Source organism: Dermacentor andersoni, chromosome 7, assembly GCF_023375885.2.
Source record: "Dermacentor andersoni chromosome 7, qqDerAnde1_hic_scaffold, whole genome shotgun sequence".
Lineage (NCBI taxonomy): Eukaryota > Metazoa > Arthropoda > Arachnida > Ixodida > Ixodidae > Dermacentor > Dermacentor andersoni.
Genome location: NC_092820.1, coordinates 143,550,824 through 143,571,642, shown reverse-complemented (window position 1 = coordinate 143,571,642; position 20,819 = coordinate 143,550,824). Strand labels below are relative to the sequence as shown.

At 46.9% G+C, this 20,819-nt stretch overlaps 1 protein-coding gene across 1 annotated transcript; it reads left to right on the top strand.

Moving 5' to 3' along the window:
- The first annotated feature begins 317 nt into the window (after positions 1-317).
- Positions 318-20,665, top strand: LOC126533709 (neuroglobin-like). Its single transcript, XM_050180898.3, has 3 exons — positions 318-757; positions 3,258-3,489; positions 16,712-20,665. The coding sequence occupies exons 1-3, from the start codon at positions 603-605 to the stop codon at positions 16,895-16,897; spliced, it is 573 nt and encodes a 190-aa protein (XP_050036855.1). The 5' UTR covers positions 318-602; the 3' UTR covers positions 16,898-20,665.
- The last annotated feature ends 154 nt before the right edge of the window (positions 20,666-20,819 follow it).

The following is a 20,819-nucleotide window of genomic DNA, read 5'->3' as shown; positions in this document are numbered from 1 at the left end:
ATTTACCTGATGTAATTGCTATTATGTCTAGCTATGAATTAATCGATTCGCAGATAAAAAAGGAATGTTAACACAGCTACCGGATGTTTTCAAGAAGCATTCATTAAAGTAACGTCTGTCTGAGGTTTCTCTCGGTCATTTCGATTTTCCTGCAAATGTACGTTTTGTAGACGTTCTTTAGTTGCTGCTTTCCGCGCGACGGCTTTCACGAGCTTGCCGAGAAATAGTCCAGCACACTGGCTTAACGGTGCCGGAGTGCTCTCTCTCTCTCTCCCTCTTTCTTTCTCTCTCGCCTGAGGCAAGGCAGTCGCACTGTCGATCGCCGCCCGCCGGGGTGACGGCGGCGGCGGGCGTGCGGCACGCTCTCCCGCGGCCGAAACCGCGGTCGCGGCGGCTCCATCGCTGGGCGGCGCGGCGGTGGGCAGCAGCACTAGCGACGACCAACGTCGTTCAACACCGCCGCCGACGACGACGACGCCTCAATCAAGCAACCGTCGCGAAGCGAGGAGAAGCCGACCGAAAAAGGGGGGGCGCGCTGGGCCGGCCCACGAGAACGCTGGACTAGGGGCGCTGGCGCTGGCGCGGCCGCCGCCGCCGCCATCATGGGCTACGGCGTGAGCCGGCAGTCGGTGTTGCGCGGCGAAGCCGACGCCGAGCTGAGCACGGCACTGACTGCGCGCCAGGCCCAGCTGGTGCGATCCACCTGGGCAGTGCTTTCGCAGGACCTCGCTGGCACCGGGGTGATCGTCTTCAAGCGGTAACCGCGCGCGCGCGACCTTTTCTTCTTCCTTTTTTTTAAATCCTCTTGGCTGCATCCCCAACCCTGCACGATGCGTTGAACGCGCGTCGTCTGCAGGAAACTGGGCCACATACGGTACGCGCGCTTCGAGCTGCCTGCAGACGATACGCTATAGTCGTTCGGCCGTGAAGCAATTCTGCCCTTAAGCAGGAAGCGTTCGCTTTAGCCTATAATGTGCGCGAACGCTTGCATCAGATCGCGATTCATTTTGGCACGCGAAGTTCGCGGCCCTTCGGTTGTTTCACGCGGAGCGCATGCACTGCACACATATAATTGCAGCGCTGTGTAGCTGGGATAACTCTCGGCTACACATTCGGCGAAAGAAACGAACATTTGTTCTAGGCAGACGGCGCGCATATATTAAGTAGAGTGATGTCGCTGGTCTTCGGACCGAAAGTACCCGTGCGAACTGCTCGTGCGTATGTTTTATTTATTTATTTTTTCATTTTGTAATGAAAGTAAGAAAAAAAAGTGCGCGGAAAGTCGATCGCAGACGACGATTCCGGTGTAGTCGATACACCGTCTGCGTGCTTGTATTCCGAGCAAGCCGATAACACGTTGAGTGCGCTCGCATCAATATTCCGTTTGTGCGCGAAATATATGCACATATGTATGTATACGGAAGCCTGCGCATGCAACCGTTTTGAGATATGTGGCGCGTTTTTTTTTTTTCTGGCGTTAGAGAGAGGGAGATATGACCCGTCTTTGCCCTGCCCCCCCCCCCCTTTTTTTTTCCCTTTATTTTTTAAAGTTACATTCACCCGGTATCTGTCTTGCACGAATATTACCTCGGGCGCACCCACCCATAAAACTGGCGAGCAAAGTATAAAGGCACGTAGATGTCCACCCTGTCCCACTTTACGTTGCTTTATGTGCGACATATGCCACTTCCGAGAGCACAGTGCCGCATATAATAAAACTCTGAGCAAGTGATAACATTGTTGTTCCCATTAGTTGTTTCTGACTGTTAGGAACTGTATATGTGTAAGTATAGACGAAGTTATTTTTTGCTGAACCAAACTCCGTAGCAGTGATGGACGTTCATTAGGAATTTCTGCTATAATAGCCAAGAAGAGTACTAATTAGCAATTTCTACAAAGTCGCATTGTTACCTTAGGGGGCATATGTTGTCAACGTCGTGCGCCATGCAGATAATATAGTTGAGAGAGGTCTATACGTGTACGTACCTTTAGAAAAGATTAATTTGGCCCTCAGCTTCTAAAACTTGAAAGCGCAACTAGTCGATAAACCTACCAATGCTACCTGAAGGCATCAAAGCTGCCGCATTCGAGACTCCGCTATGCGTAATGAACGAGAAGAAACGTAACCGAGGGGCCCGATTTTAATTAGTCTTATCATGAGAAGCCAACTAACAATGACATCAAGGACAACATAGAGGAATTGTGCTTACTAATTGAGTTAAAGAAATGATAAACTAATGGAAATGCAAGTGGATGGGAAAAAACAACTGGCCGAAGGTGGGATACGAATGCCCACGTCTTCGTATTACGCGTGCGATGCTCTTGTGTGGGTTTATTGACCGGTTGCCTTCACGAAGAAAGTTCACGTACACGTGACGCCTGCGGCAGAAATGATGTTCCACTTGCGCCGTCAAGGCCATGAGTGGTGGCGCTGGCTAACACTCGCAGGGTTAGTTGATATACTAGTAGATAAACATAACCACAGAAAGTGGATTGGAAAACGGCGCCGCGGTAGCTAAATTGTTAAGAGCATCGCACGCGTAATGAGAAGACGTGGGTTCGTATACCACCTGCGGCCAGTTCTTTTTTCATCCACTTTCGTATTTATTTATAATTTCTTTAATTCGGTGAAGAGGAGGAGGAACAAGCTTTATTTGTAAAAATGAGCCGACGCGGTGGAATGGGCCGAGGTGAGCGGCGTCCCTTGTCCATGATGTCGTAGGCCTGAGCCGGTAGCTTGGCCCTGCTCGTCTTCAGGGCTCAGGCTTGTCAGCTCGGCCTCCCACTGCTCGATAGTTGGTCCGGTGATGGGTGGTGCCGATGGGTCAATGAAGCGCTACAAACATTTCCCCCTATGCTGTCCTTCGCGTCGTTGTTTGCTGGCTTCTTATGTCTTCCGATAGACATATATAACGGAATATAACCTCGTTATAACGAAATCGGGATACAACGAATTATGGCCCTCCCTTCAAATTCGTTATAACGATGTTTTAATGGTAAAACCTCGTTATAACGAATTTGAAGGAGATCCAAAATTAGTTATATCCCGATTTCGTTATAACGAGCTTCCATATATAATATGCACATACCCACAGTAGTGCACCCGTCTCACGGGCGACAGTGCCGTAAGCCAACCACGAATTGCATAATGGCCTTCCAACGTTCACCTCGTTTGTGCAAACCAACGCGCGTCCCCCAACGTCGAACGCGCGCACGAGACGGAGGCACGCGTGTATAAACGCACTGCGCGCGCCCAGACTGCTGACCCGCTACCCGGAGCTGTGCCGGCTGTTCCGCAAGTTCATGACCCTTCGCGAGGACGGCAGCTACGAGTGGGACATGGAGGGGCTGCAGCGACACGCGCTGCTCGTCATGCAGGGACTGGAGGCGGCCGTCGAGAACCTCGACGACAGCCGCGTTCTCGCGGACATCCTCTACGAGCTGGGGCGGAAGCACGCCCGCTTCAACGTCCAGGAGGACATGTTTGACGTGAGTGGTGCACATACATCGATCCTCTCGATTACGCATGTCTTCAAAAGGATACTGATGGGCTGTGGTTGGGGAGCCACGATATTGGCAGGCATTCTCGGATCACGAACAGCGGGTTGCCACTATCCCCCCAAGATAAAAGTGTATAACAGCGGTGTCTTACCAGTACTCACGTACGGGGCAGAAACCTGGAGGCTTGCGAAAAGGGTTCTGCTTAAATTGAGGACGACGCAACGAGCTATGGAAAGAAGAATGGTGGGTGCAACGTTAAGGGATAAGAAAAGAGCATACTGGGTGAGGGAACAAACGCGAGTTAATGACATCTTAGTTGAAATCAAGAAAAGGAAATGGGCATGGGCAGGACATGTAATGAGGAGGGAAGATGACCGATGGTCATTAAGGGTTACGGACTGGATTCCAAGGGAAGGGAAGCCTAGCAGGGGGCGGCAGAAAGTTAGGTGGGCGGATGAGATTAAGAAGTTTGCAGGGACAACATGGCCACAATTAGCACATGACCGGGGTAGTTGGAGAAGTAGGGGTGAGGCCTTTGCCCCGCAGTGGGCGTAACCAGGCAGATGATGATGATTATATTGAAGCAGCGCACTTACATCTGACACGTACACGTAGAAAGAGCATACACAGGCGTTGGACTGCAACTAGTTGCAGTCCAGCGCTTGTGTATGTTCTTTCTACGTCTACGTGTCAGATTTAAGTGTGCTGCTTCAATATCATGATTATATATCACTCTGTGCAGCCAACGCTGGCTTATTTTGCATTGCCTCTCTCGTGTGCGTTATCTGGGGATGCATAGGTGTAGAGCCTGCATAATTTAGTGAAGCGTGTATAACACCCTGGAGGTTTTGCCTTGAACGCGGTATAGTTCAAGGATAAAAGAAATATGTAAAATAATTAAAACAAAATTTGGGAATAGGTAAGATTATAATCAAGAGATATAGGTTGTAGATACTGATTTTACGAAAGTGGATTGGATTAAACGAAAACAATAAATACGTATAACCTAACTCACTCTCGTGGAAGAAAAAAATGAAACTTGTAAGTGTGAATATTGTAGTCTAAATCTCGTTGACCAACAAGAAAATCCTGAATGGAAGCTCAAACCTTCCGATCGCTTAGCCCGAGAGTTACGCCCCCAAAGATAGTAAGTCTGTAATCGCTTAAATCTGATGTAAGGAGGTGAGACGGTGTAATTCTAAGATTCTTTTTCGCCAATTGGAATATATTTGACGCGCAATTAAAAAAAAAGTTATATTGTATCACCTTCCCCCCAAAACTAACGATTCAGTGAGGTTGCTAGACCAGCTCTGTGTAGGTAAAAATTTAGAAATGTTATTGATTGCGACATCAAGGAAACCTTGCTTTGTTAGAAAAGATAAAGAAGAGCTAATAATAATAAATAAAGGACACCCCAGTGATTGCCCTGCAGTGAATACCATGCACGAAATAAAAGGGGAAAAAACGCATTATGCGGGATCGGCCCACCTATGTACTGTACTGTACTGTACTGTACAACCTATTGTACAGCACTGCATCCAGAATCGGCCAGCGTTATATACAAACCACGTTAACACTCTTGCGATCGAGGGATACATCCCATGTCGTGCATCGGTGTCAGGATCGACCCACCAATTGAGTCACCATTTTGATTACACAGACTTCGGTACAGGCCCGCGGTTTAACTATATACGCTGTCCGGACCATAGGCGCACGATCGCGCACCAAGGCCAGAGGGAAGTAGACGAAACAAGCTTTCTTACCGAAGCTTTATACGTCAAGCAAAGCGTGATACTAATAAAGAAGGTCCAAAGTGATTTCCACCTGCAACCTATTTAGGTGATGCTGGCGCCTCGAGTGTGCAGAAATTATTAACGTGAACATCGTTAGTGACTTTGACAACGCAGGCTCGGCGCGCGTCCGCTTTACCAAAGTTCGTTACAACGTTGGTAACTATAATAACGGTAACTAATAAGGGTTTACCATAAGCGCCGTAAAGTACAGAGCTGTTCTGCTGCAGTGCTGACAGAAAAATCGCTCAAACGCGAGCACACACACGTACGTGTGGTTATACGCGCGTACGAGACGCGAAAGAGCGGGAGGGCGCGAACAAACACGGACGTTTCTCCAAACAGACGGCCCGCTGTAAAAATATTTATACATTGACGGTCGCACTGAAGGTATTGGCGGAGCCAGAGAAACGGCGGTTGAAGTAATGAGCCGATACGTTTCTCGCGCCTCGGGGATGTTTCCGAGCGCAACCCCGCCGCGTTCGTCTTGATCGCTCCGTTTCGGAATGCAGGGATATATATATATATATATATATATATAATATGAGTCGCGTGGGACAGCCAGAAAAGAGGCTCCCGAAGCATGCGCGGATCCAGGGGTAATGTCCGGATGCTCCGACTCCTCCACTTAAAGTGTGTGTGTGTGTGTGTGTGTGTGTGTGTGTGTGTGTGTGTGTGTGTGTGTGTGTGCAGCCGCTAACCACGCGACAAACTGATGGTCCCTAGTTGTTACTGTCTTTTTACTCGGGAAGAAAAGAAAAAGAACTCATCGTCAACATCATTGTTCACCATCTCAAAGTCCAACACCCCCCTACCCCCAGGCCTACCCACCTTGAAAAAAAAAAAGAAAATCTGAATTCGCGCCTGTTTCGAAAAAAAAAGGCGGCACCGTGGATTGCCGCTTTGGATGGCCCGCGGTGCAACCAGTGGTACCACAGCTGGTCATTGAAAAAAAAAAAAAAAAAAAAACTTATTCCGTGATAGAAGAAAAGCTTCGTGATCTAAGTATTTTTGGCTACTTAAAAGAAAAGCACAGCGAATTTGCAACTTTTTTAAGTAGATGACTGCTAAAGCGCGATCAACTTCTACTGCGCACGAGCAGTACGTGCCTTTATTTCTTCTTTCATTTTTTCTGTATTTTTTAAACCATTTTTGGGCCTAATAATAAAGCCCAAAACGCATTGAACGCTTAATTCAGGATTCAGTTACCAGATTTCGTCTGAGACCCTTATAAAACAGGTTTGAAGGTTCGAACGAGTCGTCTTTTAAACAGTTATGATGTACGAGACTTCCTTGAGCGCCGTGGGGTTTTTCAAAACACGAACCGCGCCAGGAATTTTGGAGGTCATCGCACTGTGTGTTACTGTACGGCCCGGACCGTAGTCACCGCCTCGCAGAGGGCACACTAATTGCAGGGCAATAACAATAAGCACTGGATCCCTGCCGCCCCCCCCACCCCGATGTAAAGGAAGAAAAGAAAACTTCGTTTAAAATGAATCTTTTGTCAGCATAACTAATCTAATGATTTCTACCGATTATTTTCAAGCAAAAATACACTACTATACTTCAACGACCTGTGGCAACACCGGGTGCGACGCCGACTGAGAGAAAAAAAAAGAAAGACGTCATGACCTCCTCCCTCCTGAGGACCACGTGAAGCGGCTATCTTTACTGATTGGATGACACAGGCGCCCGTAAGCCTAAAAAGCGGCACTGCACGGGACTGGTAAAATCGAGTGTCGTTATATTCGTGCTGTAGCAGGCGAACGTAAGTTTCGCAGCGTGTGGGCCTCTTTTTTTTTTTTTTTTTCAGTGGTTTATACGCTTAAAGCTGCGCAAATTATCATTTTCTTAGAGAGGTGTATTTTCTGCGTTAGCTCAGGATCGTGCTTTTTACCACTGCAAATGTTACAAATTGATTTCGTTTCGTCGTCGAATTATTTCACTCCGTCATTTCACGTTCTCACATTTCTTTTATTCGTTATTGAGCTGTGATATTAAATTGCGTTTGTACGGTAGAAAAGCGACCGCTGTTATCGTGAGAGAAGGGCTTGCAATGGTAAGCCAGATAAGACGAAAAAAAAAAATAGGAACGACATGTGGCGACGTCGTCGCGAAGTTCTCGCACCACTTAACCGTGACGTCAGAGATAGGTCTCGACGGCGTCTTAGGTCTGGCTAAGGACATCGTTGCATTCTCAAGGAACCACAGTGTTGGTTGCACCGGGTGCTCTTTTTTTTTTTTTAATGCTGTACGAATTTTTAAAAGTTTGCCCGTGGCGGATAGCACAGTTCTAAACCTTGAGCTAAATTACTCGATGAGGCGGCCATTACTTCTACGAGAAACGAAAATGCTTTATTCAGTAATTGACATAATTACACTTAGCTTTTTAATTAATTGCTCTATGGCCCATATTTCAATCCGTCAATTGTATAGCCAGTGAGTTCTCAAGGCATATCTGCTCGGAATGAATTCTCTGGACTATCCCAGTTTCAAGATATTATTTTTTAGATGGTCCGACGAAATGCATTGGCGTTCCTATTACTTTTGTGCTTCCATGTATAAAACTGCGTTTTTAAAAAGTAAGTAGAACAGGGTTACCGCAAGTTTATATGTCGAAACCGGTGCCATCATCAGAATTCGTTACAAGCCGATGTGCCTTGCAAACCACTAGCTACAACTCGCAGTTTAAAATATGTACCTTATGGTAATTAGTTAAAATATAATTAGTATGATTGTGTTAACTATTCAATTGAGCACTTTGATTCCTCGTAGAAGTAATGGCCGCTTCGTCGAGTCAACTTAGCTCAAGGGTTGTGCTATCTGGTGATCGCATCTAGAAAGCTTTGTGGACTTTCTAGATTAGAACAGACGTACTATCCTAGAATAGAATGTCACTGAGCTCAAGCTACATAAATCGGCGTAGGAAATAAACTTTGCGTTTGCAAAGGACCAAGTGGGTGGATCGGGGTGGTCACGTGACTAAAGCGCAATGTGAGGAAGAACGCTTACCTCAGTTCATGCTCGTCCACTGTCGCTCCAACATCGTTTGCATATTTTGCAAATATAAGACACACAAAGTCTAGCGATTCTTCAGCGAATGCCTTTACAGCGAAATTACTTGTATAACGAAGGAATAATTCTGTCCCAGTTCTACTGTGAGCTGTACGGTGCGCGACCTTTACAAGCAAGTCACTTGCTTAACGAATGATTTAGGAGGCCCCGAGCACTTCGCTATAAAGGCTTTCGACCGTGTGTACTTTGGCGAGTAATAGCGAATTGGTTCTTAAGCATATATATTACTCGGGATGCGTTGTTTCGAATGTGACATGTTAAATGCAGCGAGTACCGTTCCCGCTCGACAATTTATTCTGCTAAACTTTTGTGCGGAGCATGTATATGTTTAGCCACCACACGGCCTCTTGAAAACAATATAGGTGTTCTCCTTAATGTATTCATTGAGGCGGGCATGTTCGTTCGCGTCCCGACCGAGCCATTCGTCGGCGCCACTTCGTTCACTAATGCACAGGTCAGCAAATTGCCGCGGCGCGAATCCCTCTCGCCCCAACCATGTATAGCTAGCTCTTTTGATGGCTGCTTTTATTCGTCCGACTCGGGAGTAGTTAGGCATTGCCGCCCCGGGCCCGCCGTATATCATGGCAGACAGAAAACGAAACAAACGCCCTCTATGTTGAATAGAACAGGTCGAGAGCATGCAAAAAAGGAATAAGGCCAACACACACACAGAGAAAGAGAGATATATGTGGGCAGGGGTGGATGAGGGGGAAGAGATAAGGAGAGACAAGAAGAACAAAGCGTACATTGCGAAGCTCGCGCCATTACGAAGATGAGCGGCCCCGTTCCGGGCAGAGGCACGTAGAGATGCAACCTCCCGGAACGCCGGTTGGTTAAGGAAAGGGACCGCGTCGATGCGGGGACCCGCAAAAAGAGCAACAGTGGCAAAGCATCGTTGGCGAGCAGCCGTTGTGTGTAGGTCATCGGCGCGTGGTGCGAAGGACAGTCACTGGAGGCAAGGGGAATTTCACGGCTAGGCATTAGGAAGATTGATTGACTGACAACGGGCCAAGCCTACAACGTGGCTGTAAACGAGGGAACGCCAGACCCACCGAGGCGGTCCCAGTGGCCGTGGCGCGTTGTGTCGCCGATAACGAGGTCGCGGGTCCAATTCCCGCATTTCTTTTTTTTTTCTCTGGGGGGAGGGGGGGGGGAACAGAAAAACGTTAGTGTGCCGTACTAACCATGGCTTCCGAGATCACGCGGCGCACGCTCTCTCTCCCGCGCTGCCTGATCTCGGAGGCTATGTACCAACCATAGTGTTTCCTACAAAACATTACCAGAGGGAACTCTGGCGCTGTAGTGTAGTGTCTATACGGGAGCTGAAAGTAAGGTGGTCCAGCCCATAGAGTTTCATACAATAATTATTTTATAAAGCTCTATGGTTCAGCCAACATGGAAAATGATATGGGCAGCATTTGACTAATCTTCCTCCTTCCGGCTCCAACGGCTCTGTGACTTCGCAAACGGGGGTCGTTTCCAACGAAAACGTTGCGTTATAATTACTACAGTTCGCAACGATTACGCATGTGCGCTGTGTTTAGAAAATTGATTGTTTGGAAATTTAATAACATGTGAAGCGTAATAAATAACGCCGCAAGAACGTCTGAGACCACCAGCACAGATATATTAGATAAATGCATACACATTGCAAGCCTACGATTACAATGGTTATTGCGGAAGCTAAACGATGGCAGCGCCATAGTTCCCTCGAGTAATTTTTTCTAAGAAACTAAGGTTACCAATCCTGTTTTTCCGCTGAAATGCGTCTGTGTCGCCGGCGTGAACGAGATTCTTCGCCATAAGGACCACATAGCAAATAGCAGCGGTTGAGGTTCTGACAGACACGTTAGCAAGAATAATACCTATCTGAACACAGACCAAGAGTTGTCCTTCATAGTAGAGAGATTTAGTTTAGGGGACGCAAGCGGCTTGCGTACGCAAGCACTAGGGGCGACGGTACTGCGCATGCGCAGACGGTTCTGCGCATGCGCAGTACCGTGGCCCCTAGGTCTTGCGTACGCAAGCCGCTTGCGTCCCCTAAACTAAACCTCTCTATTGGCGCTGAGGGTACCGTCGTCGTCAATATGAAAGCGAACAGGTAACCTTTTTAAAGAACTACGATAACTCGTGATGCATGAATTCAAAGCTAGATACGTGTTGCATAACAATTAAGTTTTGTGTTGAACATTTAGTCTCTCTGAACGCTTTTACGTAGATCAGGCAAATGTGTTTAGTCACTACGGCATCTGAAAAAAAAAAGAAAGTGTTCCATTTCGTGTTGATGATGACTGTACATTCAACTGCCGTTCCCGCGGAAGCCAAACCGCCTTTTGCAGAGATGATCATGGAGTAGACAGGATAAAAAAAAAAAGAAAAAGAGGGAAGGTGGGAGGTTAGCCAGTGCAACCACCAGCTGGCCACCCTGTGCCGGGGAAAGGACCAAAGGGAATAAAATTTGATAGAAAGAAGGGATAATGAGCAGTCAAAAAGTAACCGCTGACATTAGGATATAAAAACCCCGTGTTTTTTTACTCTGGCAACCATACATCGGCAAACTCACTCAGATTGACTCAGACTGACCCGTATAGTCTTGAGTGAGTACGGCTGAGTAGAATTTTGGCGAGTCTGAGTCCGCGTGAGCCTTAAGTAAAAATAAAATTTGTGAGATAGTCTGAGTGAGTTATGATTATTTGGTCCACCTGTGGTCAACTCCGAAAAAAAAAATGCCATCACTAAAAATCGTATTGCGAGGGCGTCAACGCGAAATGCCTTGTCGAAATGCGCCCGTCACCGCAGCAGCAGGGCGTCGGACCTGTGACCTCGAACCAGACTGGGATGCTGAGTAGCACTAAAGGAACAATTCACACCCATGTATATGAAGAAACAGGTAATCAAGCTAGAGAAAGCGCGCGGAAGTGATCGTCCGAGAATGCTGCTTCATATGTGGAGCATATACAACATGATTCCACATATGTGCAACATATTTGGTCGTGACCAGCAAAATGTCCAGCTCTCGAGTTCCCCTTATTCTGAAGGGTCATAGGCAGATACATAGTGTTTACGTGAACTATCGTAATAGTAAAGTAAATGAAAATGAAAGTGGACGAAGAGAGTACCGCCCCACATATGCAGAGCGTATATAACATTATTCCACATATATGGTCGTGACGAGCAATAAGCCCAGCCCTTCGAGTTCCCCTTATTCTGAAGGGTCATGGACACATACATAGCGTCTAATTGAAATGTCGTAATAGTAAGGTAAACGGAAACGAAAATGGACGTACACAGAATACCGACCCATATATGCGAAGCATATGTAACATGATTCCACATATGTGGAACATATATGGTCGTGACTAGCAAAAAGTCCAGCCCCTCGAGTTCCCCTTATTCTGAAGGGTCATGGACAGATACATAGTGTTTAATTGAAATGTCGTATTATTAAGGTAAATGGAAATGAGTGGACGAAGAGAGAATACCGCCCCATATATGCGAAGCGTGTATAACATGATTCCACATATGTGGAACATATATGGTCGTGACCAGCAAAAAGTCCAGCCCCTCGAGTTCCCATTATTCTTAAGGGTCATAAACAGATACATAGCGTTTAATGGAAATGTCGTAATAGTAAGATAAATGGAAATGAAAGTGGACGAAGAGAGAATTCCGCCCAATATATGCGAAGCATATATAACATGATTCCACATATGTGGAACATGTATGGTCGTGACCAGCAAAATGTCCAGCCCCTTGAGTTCCGCTTATTCTAAATGGTCATGGACAGATACATAGCGTTTAATTGAAATGTCACAGTAAGGTAAATGGAAATGAAAGCGGACGAAGGGATGAATTGCCATGGGTGGGAGTCGAACCCACGCGTCTTCGTGTGCGGTGCTTCACCAATGAAGTTACCGCAACGCGGCCATTCTAAATAAATTGTTCTCTTTTGCGTGCAAAAAAATACGCTATATCTGATTATGAGGCACGCCGTAGTGGGGGATTCCTGATCAACTTTCGCTACCTGCGGTTCTTTAACGTGCGCACGGTACACGGACGTTCTTGCAATTAGCCCCCATTGAAGTGCGGCCGGGATTCGATCCCGCGACCTCGTAGTTAGCAGCGCAACGCCAGCTGCCATCCTCCTGCAGCCACGTTGTTGGGTTTAATTATGCACCACATTATCACTCGTAGTGTTAGCTATAACAGCAGCACCGCTCACGACCAAGGTGGAGGATCGATCTGGGACAACCTTTTAACCGTGTTGCATGGTCACAATTCCATGGGACGCATTCTCGAACGATCGCTTTCGAACATACCACTTTCAGTGCGCACAGATTGGCAGGTTGAGCGAAACCGCTTGAACATCATCCAAGGCGCGACGTGCGCCATGTCCCGCGAAAGTGATTGTCCGAGAATACCGGCCCCGTATGAGAAACACACAACGTGGTTCCGCATATGTGGAACATGATATGGTTGTGACTAACGAAAAGTCGAGCTCCCTCGAATCCCCCTATTCTAAAGGCACGTGGACAGATACATATTGCAACAACACGCGCCTGTCTTCGGACGCACCAAGTATAGCTTGTAAAACTATACTGCTTTCGTGTCGTGTTCAGAAGCTACCGCGGCGGATGGCACAATATACCCTAATGATCCCAGCTGTTGCTACCGGCCAACCTAAGCAGATACACGTGTACGTACGCGTCAGCGTGACACTTCGAGTCGGAGAGAAACAAAAGCTTGCGGCAACCGGCGGTTGAATGCCTGCAGTGCGACGCTTGCGTGAGCTCCCAGCATGTGCGACTTCCCTTGCCGTTTCCGCTGCTGAGAATGTGATCGCAGGTCCGACGTCCTACAGCATTACGAAGGGGGCAGTGTAGAAATAAATAACCCGTTGGACGCCCATTGGAGAGTTCTAGACCGCACGAATTAACGAAAGTTAGGTTAGGTTAAAGCGCATGCGCATTACCTGCTGCGGACCTTGGAGACGCAGACGAGGTCAGCCAGAGCTGGTGGCGACATCGTGCGACGATCATCTTCAATCACAGCATGTTAGAAAACAATTGTTCGTTCTCTGTGCTTCCCAGCTGCGCATTTCATACGTCACCCAGCTGCCAATAACGTTTGCCGGTTTCGCGGAAGAGAACTGTCGAAATATTAAAGAAAAAAAAAAACGTGAACAGCCCACGTAAGTTTATAAACATTAACTGTCGGCTGCATTACGCCAGCAGCTAAGTGGAACATATAGGTCTTTATTGCAATAACGGCTTCTTGCATGGCATCCGTGATCTGGGGTGTTTGCGCACGTACCGCCCGATCACGGATGCCATGTTTCTTTGACGCGACAGCGCCTCGCCGCTGACGCGTTTCGCGGCGACCGTAGCGGCGGCGCTGCAGTCGTTCACTACAGAAGGCACATGTGCGCAAGAACTGCTATGCACTTCCGCAGCACCTGGCGTTGTTTTTTTATTGCGATATCAATTATATGGGCACTCCAGGTGCATTTCTGCCGTCGGCGTCGCCGTGAAGTTACGTATAAAGTCCACGGGCGATGAAACCGTCGCCGCGCGCCGTATGTGCGAGTGAAAGCGTGCGAGGGTGAGCCGGCGAACGCGGCTCGGGTTCGCGTTAGCCATCGCCATAAACGTCGTACCACGACCACCACCGTAGCAACACGGGAAGTGCCAGTAAGGCGAGAAGGAGGAAATGATCGGCGCAATTTGCGTGTTACATTAATGACAGGGCGGAAATGCGATATTTACAATTTATACAGGAGTAATCGGCTCTCAAGGTGTGCGTACACTTCATATGTTACCAATATATGGCCCATCAGTGTTTTTGGTTTAGTTGCGGAAAACGATGAAATGCACAGCGTATTGGGCCGTATCGTGCGCGTTTCAAACATATGCGATGCCGGCCAACTCTGCCAACACATCCGGATAATGTCTGCAATTGTTCATTGTTGGGACTTTGCTGGAACCTACGTCCCATGGATGCCTGCGGTACGTCTTCCATAGGACGTGGGATGTCAGGATTTTTTTCTTTTTTTCGGACGTCCGTGCATTGTCTGGGAGGAGATCGCCTCTATCTTCAAACGCCTTCCGCTCGGCTCCCGGGCAGAGATGAACGCAGGCCCTACAAAGGTCGCATAATCTAAGCACAGTAGCTGGAGTCTCTTATGATGTAGCTCGGCTCAAAGTGAAGCTCGCAAATCGCACAGTCTTCAGCGTCTTCAGCGAGCGGCTTGTTGGCTGCCCTGTGCAAATTTCTCTTCCATTGTCGGCTTTATTCTAGGTTGGCAAGCGCCTTACACAGGGAACTTCTTGCGCATTTTTGGCCCTTGCAGTTGAGATGCTGCCTAGAGCTTATGGATGCGTTAAACGTGCTGAGAATATGCAACTACACACGCGCGTCAAATGCAGACGCTTCTTTGTTCCACTGCCTCTTCTAGTACACTGTACCCATGTTGCGAAAAATCCGGTGTCGGCATTGTCATCAGTGAGCGAAAAATCATCCTGAACCACGCAGGCCCTACGCATGGCGCATAGGCATTACTGAATTGAATTTCTCAAAATAAAATGTGTCAGAATATTCGTAAAGTATGACTTACGCACAACCTATTGACATTATAGTGTCGGATTGTAATTTGGAATATACGAGAAAACTTAATTCTGTTATGCGAAAACTCAAACACAAATCCATTTTCCAGCTCCCTGTATGACGTTTGGTGTGGCTATGCAGAACCTCTGGGATCGGCCCACGCAAGAGGGCGCGCTTCTACCAGAAAACTTACCTTCGTGCATGGCATTCGCAGCCAGCGTTTCCCAGTAAACAGTATGGTTACACAAGCTGCAGTTTTCAGAAAGCGTGAGAAGTAGTCAGGGATCTTTGAATGCTATCTCATTCCACTATTTTAAGGTGAAGCTTAAGCATCCTCCAATTTTTTGCATGCTCCGACTGAACTCGGTGCCACAATATATAGCGTATATTCCATAAAGAGTAAGCGCATGGGCTAAAACTCGAGTACAGCAAAGACTACAGTAATGTTGAGGTTTAGCGCAGTCATACATCGGAATACTTCAAGATGCATTGCGAAGCAACACTGGTGGCGACGTCGTGCACAAAACCGCTATTGCAGATTTTGCTTGTCAGCCATGAAGGCATTAGTGTACATGTTTTTTGAACATTAAGATAATGCAACAAAAGAATCTTGGTAGCGTGTTTTGGTTGAACACAGCTTCACTCTATGGCAGAACCAGAGAACTCCTGCGAGCCAGCCCTATGTGGTCAAATATAATTCCAACACTGTTGCTTCCTCTGTGATAAGGCTCAACAGCAGACTAAAACAGCATGCAGTGCTGAAAAGTGATAACAATATTAGCCATTACCCATGGCTAGTACTGCACGGTATTGAAATTGAAGACGATTCGGGGGAAATGAGTTGCTAGATTTGTTAGTAGTACCTGAAGCTTCTTCATCCATGCACCTCCGCCGCTTTTGCTAAGTAGCGCCAACCTTTGATTGGTGCCATTGTTCTCTTATTTGTCACTCACACCAATTTTTATTTTGGTATTTCTGCTTCCAAGATGTCCGGTTCTTGAATTGTCGCTTGTTGCACACCTGCACCTCTACTCACCAGTAGCAGATGGCTATGACGTCACTTGTGCTCGAAACTGGAGCTGGGACTACGCAAGTTCCTTTGACGCCAGAAGCTTAAGGGATGAGTGAGGGAGGAGTGTGGAGGAGGAGGATAGGTTTACGGTACTTGCCTAAACTGGTTGGCAGAAACGTACGTGGAGGGGCTTCAGTAGTACCCAACAACCAAATGAACTCGACAGACAATGACGCCCCTATGCCAATTGTACAATACTAAGGGTCTCGACACGAGGAGCCTTGAAGTAGCATACAAGTATTCATTGGCCAGTTGCCTGCTTCTAGTCCGCACACTGCGACAGATGCAGTCTGCAGGACGTTCTGCAACCATAGCCTTGGCTGTCATGTGCTGGCTGGCGCCCCCAGGACTAGGTTTACTATGGATACACAAATACACAAGTAGATGGAGGGACAACCATTGGCCCACTGCTGTAGCTCAACAGGTAAAGCACTGAATGCACCCGTGGGTTTGGCTACCACTGGCAGCAAAGTGTCCTTTTGTCCACTCTCATTTCCCTTTTCATCATATGTATTTTTATTAGAAAGTTAATTTCCCTTACCCTCTTCCTTGGAATCATTGCCTTTACTAGCATTGAACATGAACCATAGTGCTTCCCATTTAGCCTCTCTGTTTAAGCTCTGCAGCCCATTTTTAACACCCACACTCTATATTTCACTGGCATATGCAGAAGCTGTGGCAGGCGCTGAAGTTTGGGCTAGAGAGCACCCTGCAGGAGCGATTCAATCGCGAGGTGGCACAGGCCTGGTTCCTGGTGTTCCGCTTCCTGTCTCGTCGCATCATAGAGGGAATGCACAAAGCCAGGGCGGCTGCGCCCCCACCACAGCAGCAACTGCAGCAGCCAGCGCCAACCTAGCCACGTGCCAACTGCCACTGCGCTGAAAAAAAAATGCCAAAGAATGCAAGGCTTGCTTGCAAGCTTCTGACGCTGCAATGGTACTCAACCCTGTGGTTGAACAGGGTGGCCGCGCAGCTGATTGTGCTTTTCAGACGGACCCATTTGATGGCTACGGCCACCATACTTGTGTGTGTGTGCTAACCAGATTGAGCTAGAAGACCACTTCATGGTCCCAAAAGGAGCTTTTCTGTGTCTTTAGCAAGACATCAAGTGCTACGTCTATTAACGGGTTCCAGAGCATCAATTGGAAATAAGCCAGAAACAAGGAGTGAATTAACGCCATACTTTTCACCATGCTTGCAGAGCACAATCATGGCAGCAGCTGTGGTAAAGTAATGCACACGCCCTACCTTCAGTAATACGCTGTAAAGATGGTCATTGCATGTTGTAAAAACCGAGACCCATATGGCAACTGGTATCAGCCTAAAAGAGCTGTAATAATTGTTGAGCTTTACGTACCAAAACTGCACTTGGACAGATGGGCGTCAATATTTCAGATTCATTTGGACAACTTGGACTTTCTTTATGTGGGTGTATATATTCCAACAAACAGTGGTTTTAAAGCATTTAGCTTTATTTGGGAGCTCACCGCGATTTCTTTGTGAGTGTCTAACCATTTGAGTGGGCCGCTGCCAGAGGTTGTGCAGTCTAACACAGTGGTAAAAACTGCACAGTGGTACTGATACCATCGGTGGTACGGTATCATCGTTCGGTGTACCACATAGTGTCGAGGGAAGCATGCTCACATTCTTCCCTCATAACATTTAGCATATTGAGACAGTCACTTGAGGAGCTGCATGGGGTTCCGAACTGGTGATTGAGGAAGTGGCTCTCAAAGTACTGGTTGGCTGCCGTGTATGGGTAAGGCGCAATGTTATCACTCGTAACCCATATTGCAGCATAGTGCCACAAATAGCCACCTCCCAAAGCATGCTAAACACATTCTTGGAAAGCAACAACGGGCGGTTCTTCATAAAGTTTTGTTGCACTCGATCTCCATTGACTGCACAGGAATCGCACCCATAACCTTGCACTCCACGGCCCACTATGTTCTACACTGGGGCTAAAGTCGACTGCACCTTTGCGATGATGCTAAGACAACAGAGAAACTCGAGATCCAGTTTACCACAGTTCAATGCTGGTGTTTCAGTGTCAAGAATAAGTTGCATTTTTGACGCTTATTTTGAGCGTTAGGTGTTCATTGTCAGCCACAATGCAGGATTTGCAAACATAAATTTGGAGACTAACGACAAGCCTGTGCGACAATCCACTTGGAGCTAATGCCCATGTTTCCAGTTCATCACTAGCCGATGGGCAGGTGGCATTGACTCTAAGGTGCTCAATAGCCTGGTCTGCCATAACCAGCATACAATTGTGGTACCATCATATGTTTAGAGCAGTTAATTTTCATCAGTTCTTTCAGTTTTTTTCTCTGGCTAATGGTGTGCACATTAGCTGACGGCACGTACGGCATGAACCATAATGAGATTCAACTGCAGCACATTGTACGTCAAGCTGGTTTGATGACAATGTTGCCAGAGGCACACAGGTCACGAATGAAATGTGGATGTAATACTCATGACTTCTACAAGCATCTTTTCTTACAACAGCAGCAATACTCTGGGCCAGTTTCTTCAAACAAGAGTGCTTATAAATGATAAGAAAAAACGTGAATGATGTAGACACGACGTGAACCTGTCAGCAACCAACCACTGTCTCCTTGAACATTTCCAAACACACACCACTTAACAGGGAACAGTTAGTTTTTCCCAGCCATGCCATTCTGTTAAAAAAAATTATGAGGTTTTCTGTGCCAAAACCACGATTTATTTGATTATCAGGCACGCCATAGTGGGGGACTCCGGATCAATTTTGACCACCTGAGGCTCTTTAACATGCACCTAAATCTAAGTACCACGGGTGTTCTTGCATTTCGCTGCCGTCGAAATGCGGCCGCTGCGGCGACGACCTCGTGCTTAGCAGCACAGCACCAAAGCCACTGAGCAACCACGGTGGGTGCCTTTCTCTTTAACGCCTCAACTCAAGGTAGGGCAGTTCAATTGGCACGCTCCTGAGCTTGACCAGGTTCCAACACACACTGCTATGATGGCCGCAGCTGTGCTGCCGTCTGGTGAACTTGAGCACACATACAATCGGGCTACATGCAGGTGGGCATTCAGCGCGTGCACTCTGCTCCACGGGCTTTTATTCCGTGTCCCGCACCCACACCGCATATGTGTGCCACCACTAAGCTGCTGGTGCGTCAGTGATGCCAAGAACGGCAGCTCGAAGTATGTATGCTCTGCCAACGACACCGTGACATGTACGCGACGTCACGTGCATGTGCACAAGTGTCGCATGTGACAAATGTGACGTACACGTGTCGCATTTGGGTGCGATGTCTGTAATCTGCACACTCATTGACCCTGCAACTATTCTGCCGTGCTGGTGCTGCTCCCATTTTCCGTTCCTCAACCACATGTGACATCATTGTGATCAACGGCCACCAGATTTTTGTAAGCAAAGCCAAGGGAACATTGTTGTTGTTGTATGTGCTGTCTGACTGTGTTGCGCTTGTCAACTCGTTTTTGCATACGTTGGACTGGGGATGTTAAAGGCTGACTGCAACAATACTTTGGAACACATAAAAATCGTAATTTATGATAGTGTAGACACACAGAGGCCTTTGAGTGAAATCTTATGCCTAAAATACAAGTGGATGTGCAACAAAAAGCTTGCATAAATCAATGTTTTCTGACGGAAAGCTGAAAAAAAGAAATAAAATAAAGAAAAGTCATTATTAGCATTGGACAGAAATAACACAGCACTGTAAAGGTTGAGAAGCAGTGATGGTCATAACCAGGAGATGTTGAGCAAGCGACGCGCCTCGGCATCCAGGTGCAGTCAGTGCATGGTTCTGGGACCTGTTTCATATCCGCTCATCCCCAGGTGCCCCTGTTTTCTGCTAAGGTGCTGTTTAAAAGTGCATTAAATAAAAAGCAGGTGATTACTAGCTTTGTGGCTTTGCCACGATTACTTCAAAGGCATGCACTACTCATTGATAACCAATTCAACCGAAGTGAAATTTTGTTGCAGTTGACCTTTAATTTTGCAAGGCAGCTGTTATTACATGTAGTGGATACAAACCGCCTTTGCGCTGTAAATGTAAAAGGTGCTACATTCACAAACAAAAATATGCTGGCCAGCTTAACATTAAAACATTAACTATGGTGCATTGCAGCTTAAGCCTATGACTTGGAGCACCATGGTTTACAATCATACCATCAGTTTCTACTTGAGCATGGCAATCGCAAAAGCAGCAGCGCCTGAAACATTTACAGCGTGAAATCTTTTGCTGATCAAAATGTGTGCAAGCAGAACCAAATTACCAAGCTGTGGCAATCACCAGAGAAAGTTTGTATGTACCTGACGAAAGAAACCTAAAAGCCACCACCCTTTCAACTAAAGTAGAGAACCTGGCAAACAAAAAAGTGCTGATGCCTGAAAAAAAAAAAAATGAGAACATCTGTTTCTCACATATTTATCGACATGAGCATTGCAAGCAGAGAAATTATATAGCGAGTCACTATTTTGAAATGCCTCAACTTCTACAAAGTATATGACCAAGTACAGACCATTATAATAACACAGAGCGCACAAAAATTAATGTTTCGCACAGCATACCAAAGACATGTATTCTCAATAAAAGCAGAGAGGAAAAAAAAAGAGTGTTGTTGAATATGTGTGTAGTTGTCAATTTACCACTGGTGCATGTTTACATGGTCTTTCACGGCTTTGCAGCCTAGGACAAAAATTTAGAGGCTACAGCCGTAGCTTGTGGAGCCTAACTGCTTTTGCGAGTCATAGTTAAACCTTCATT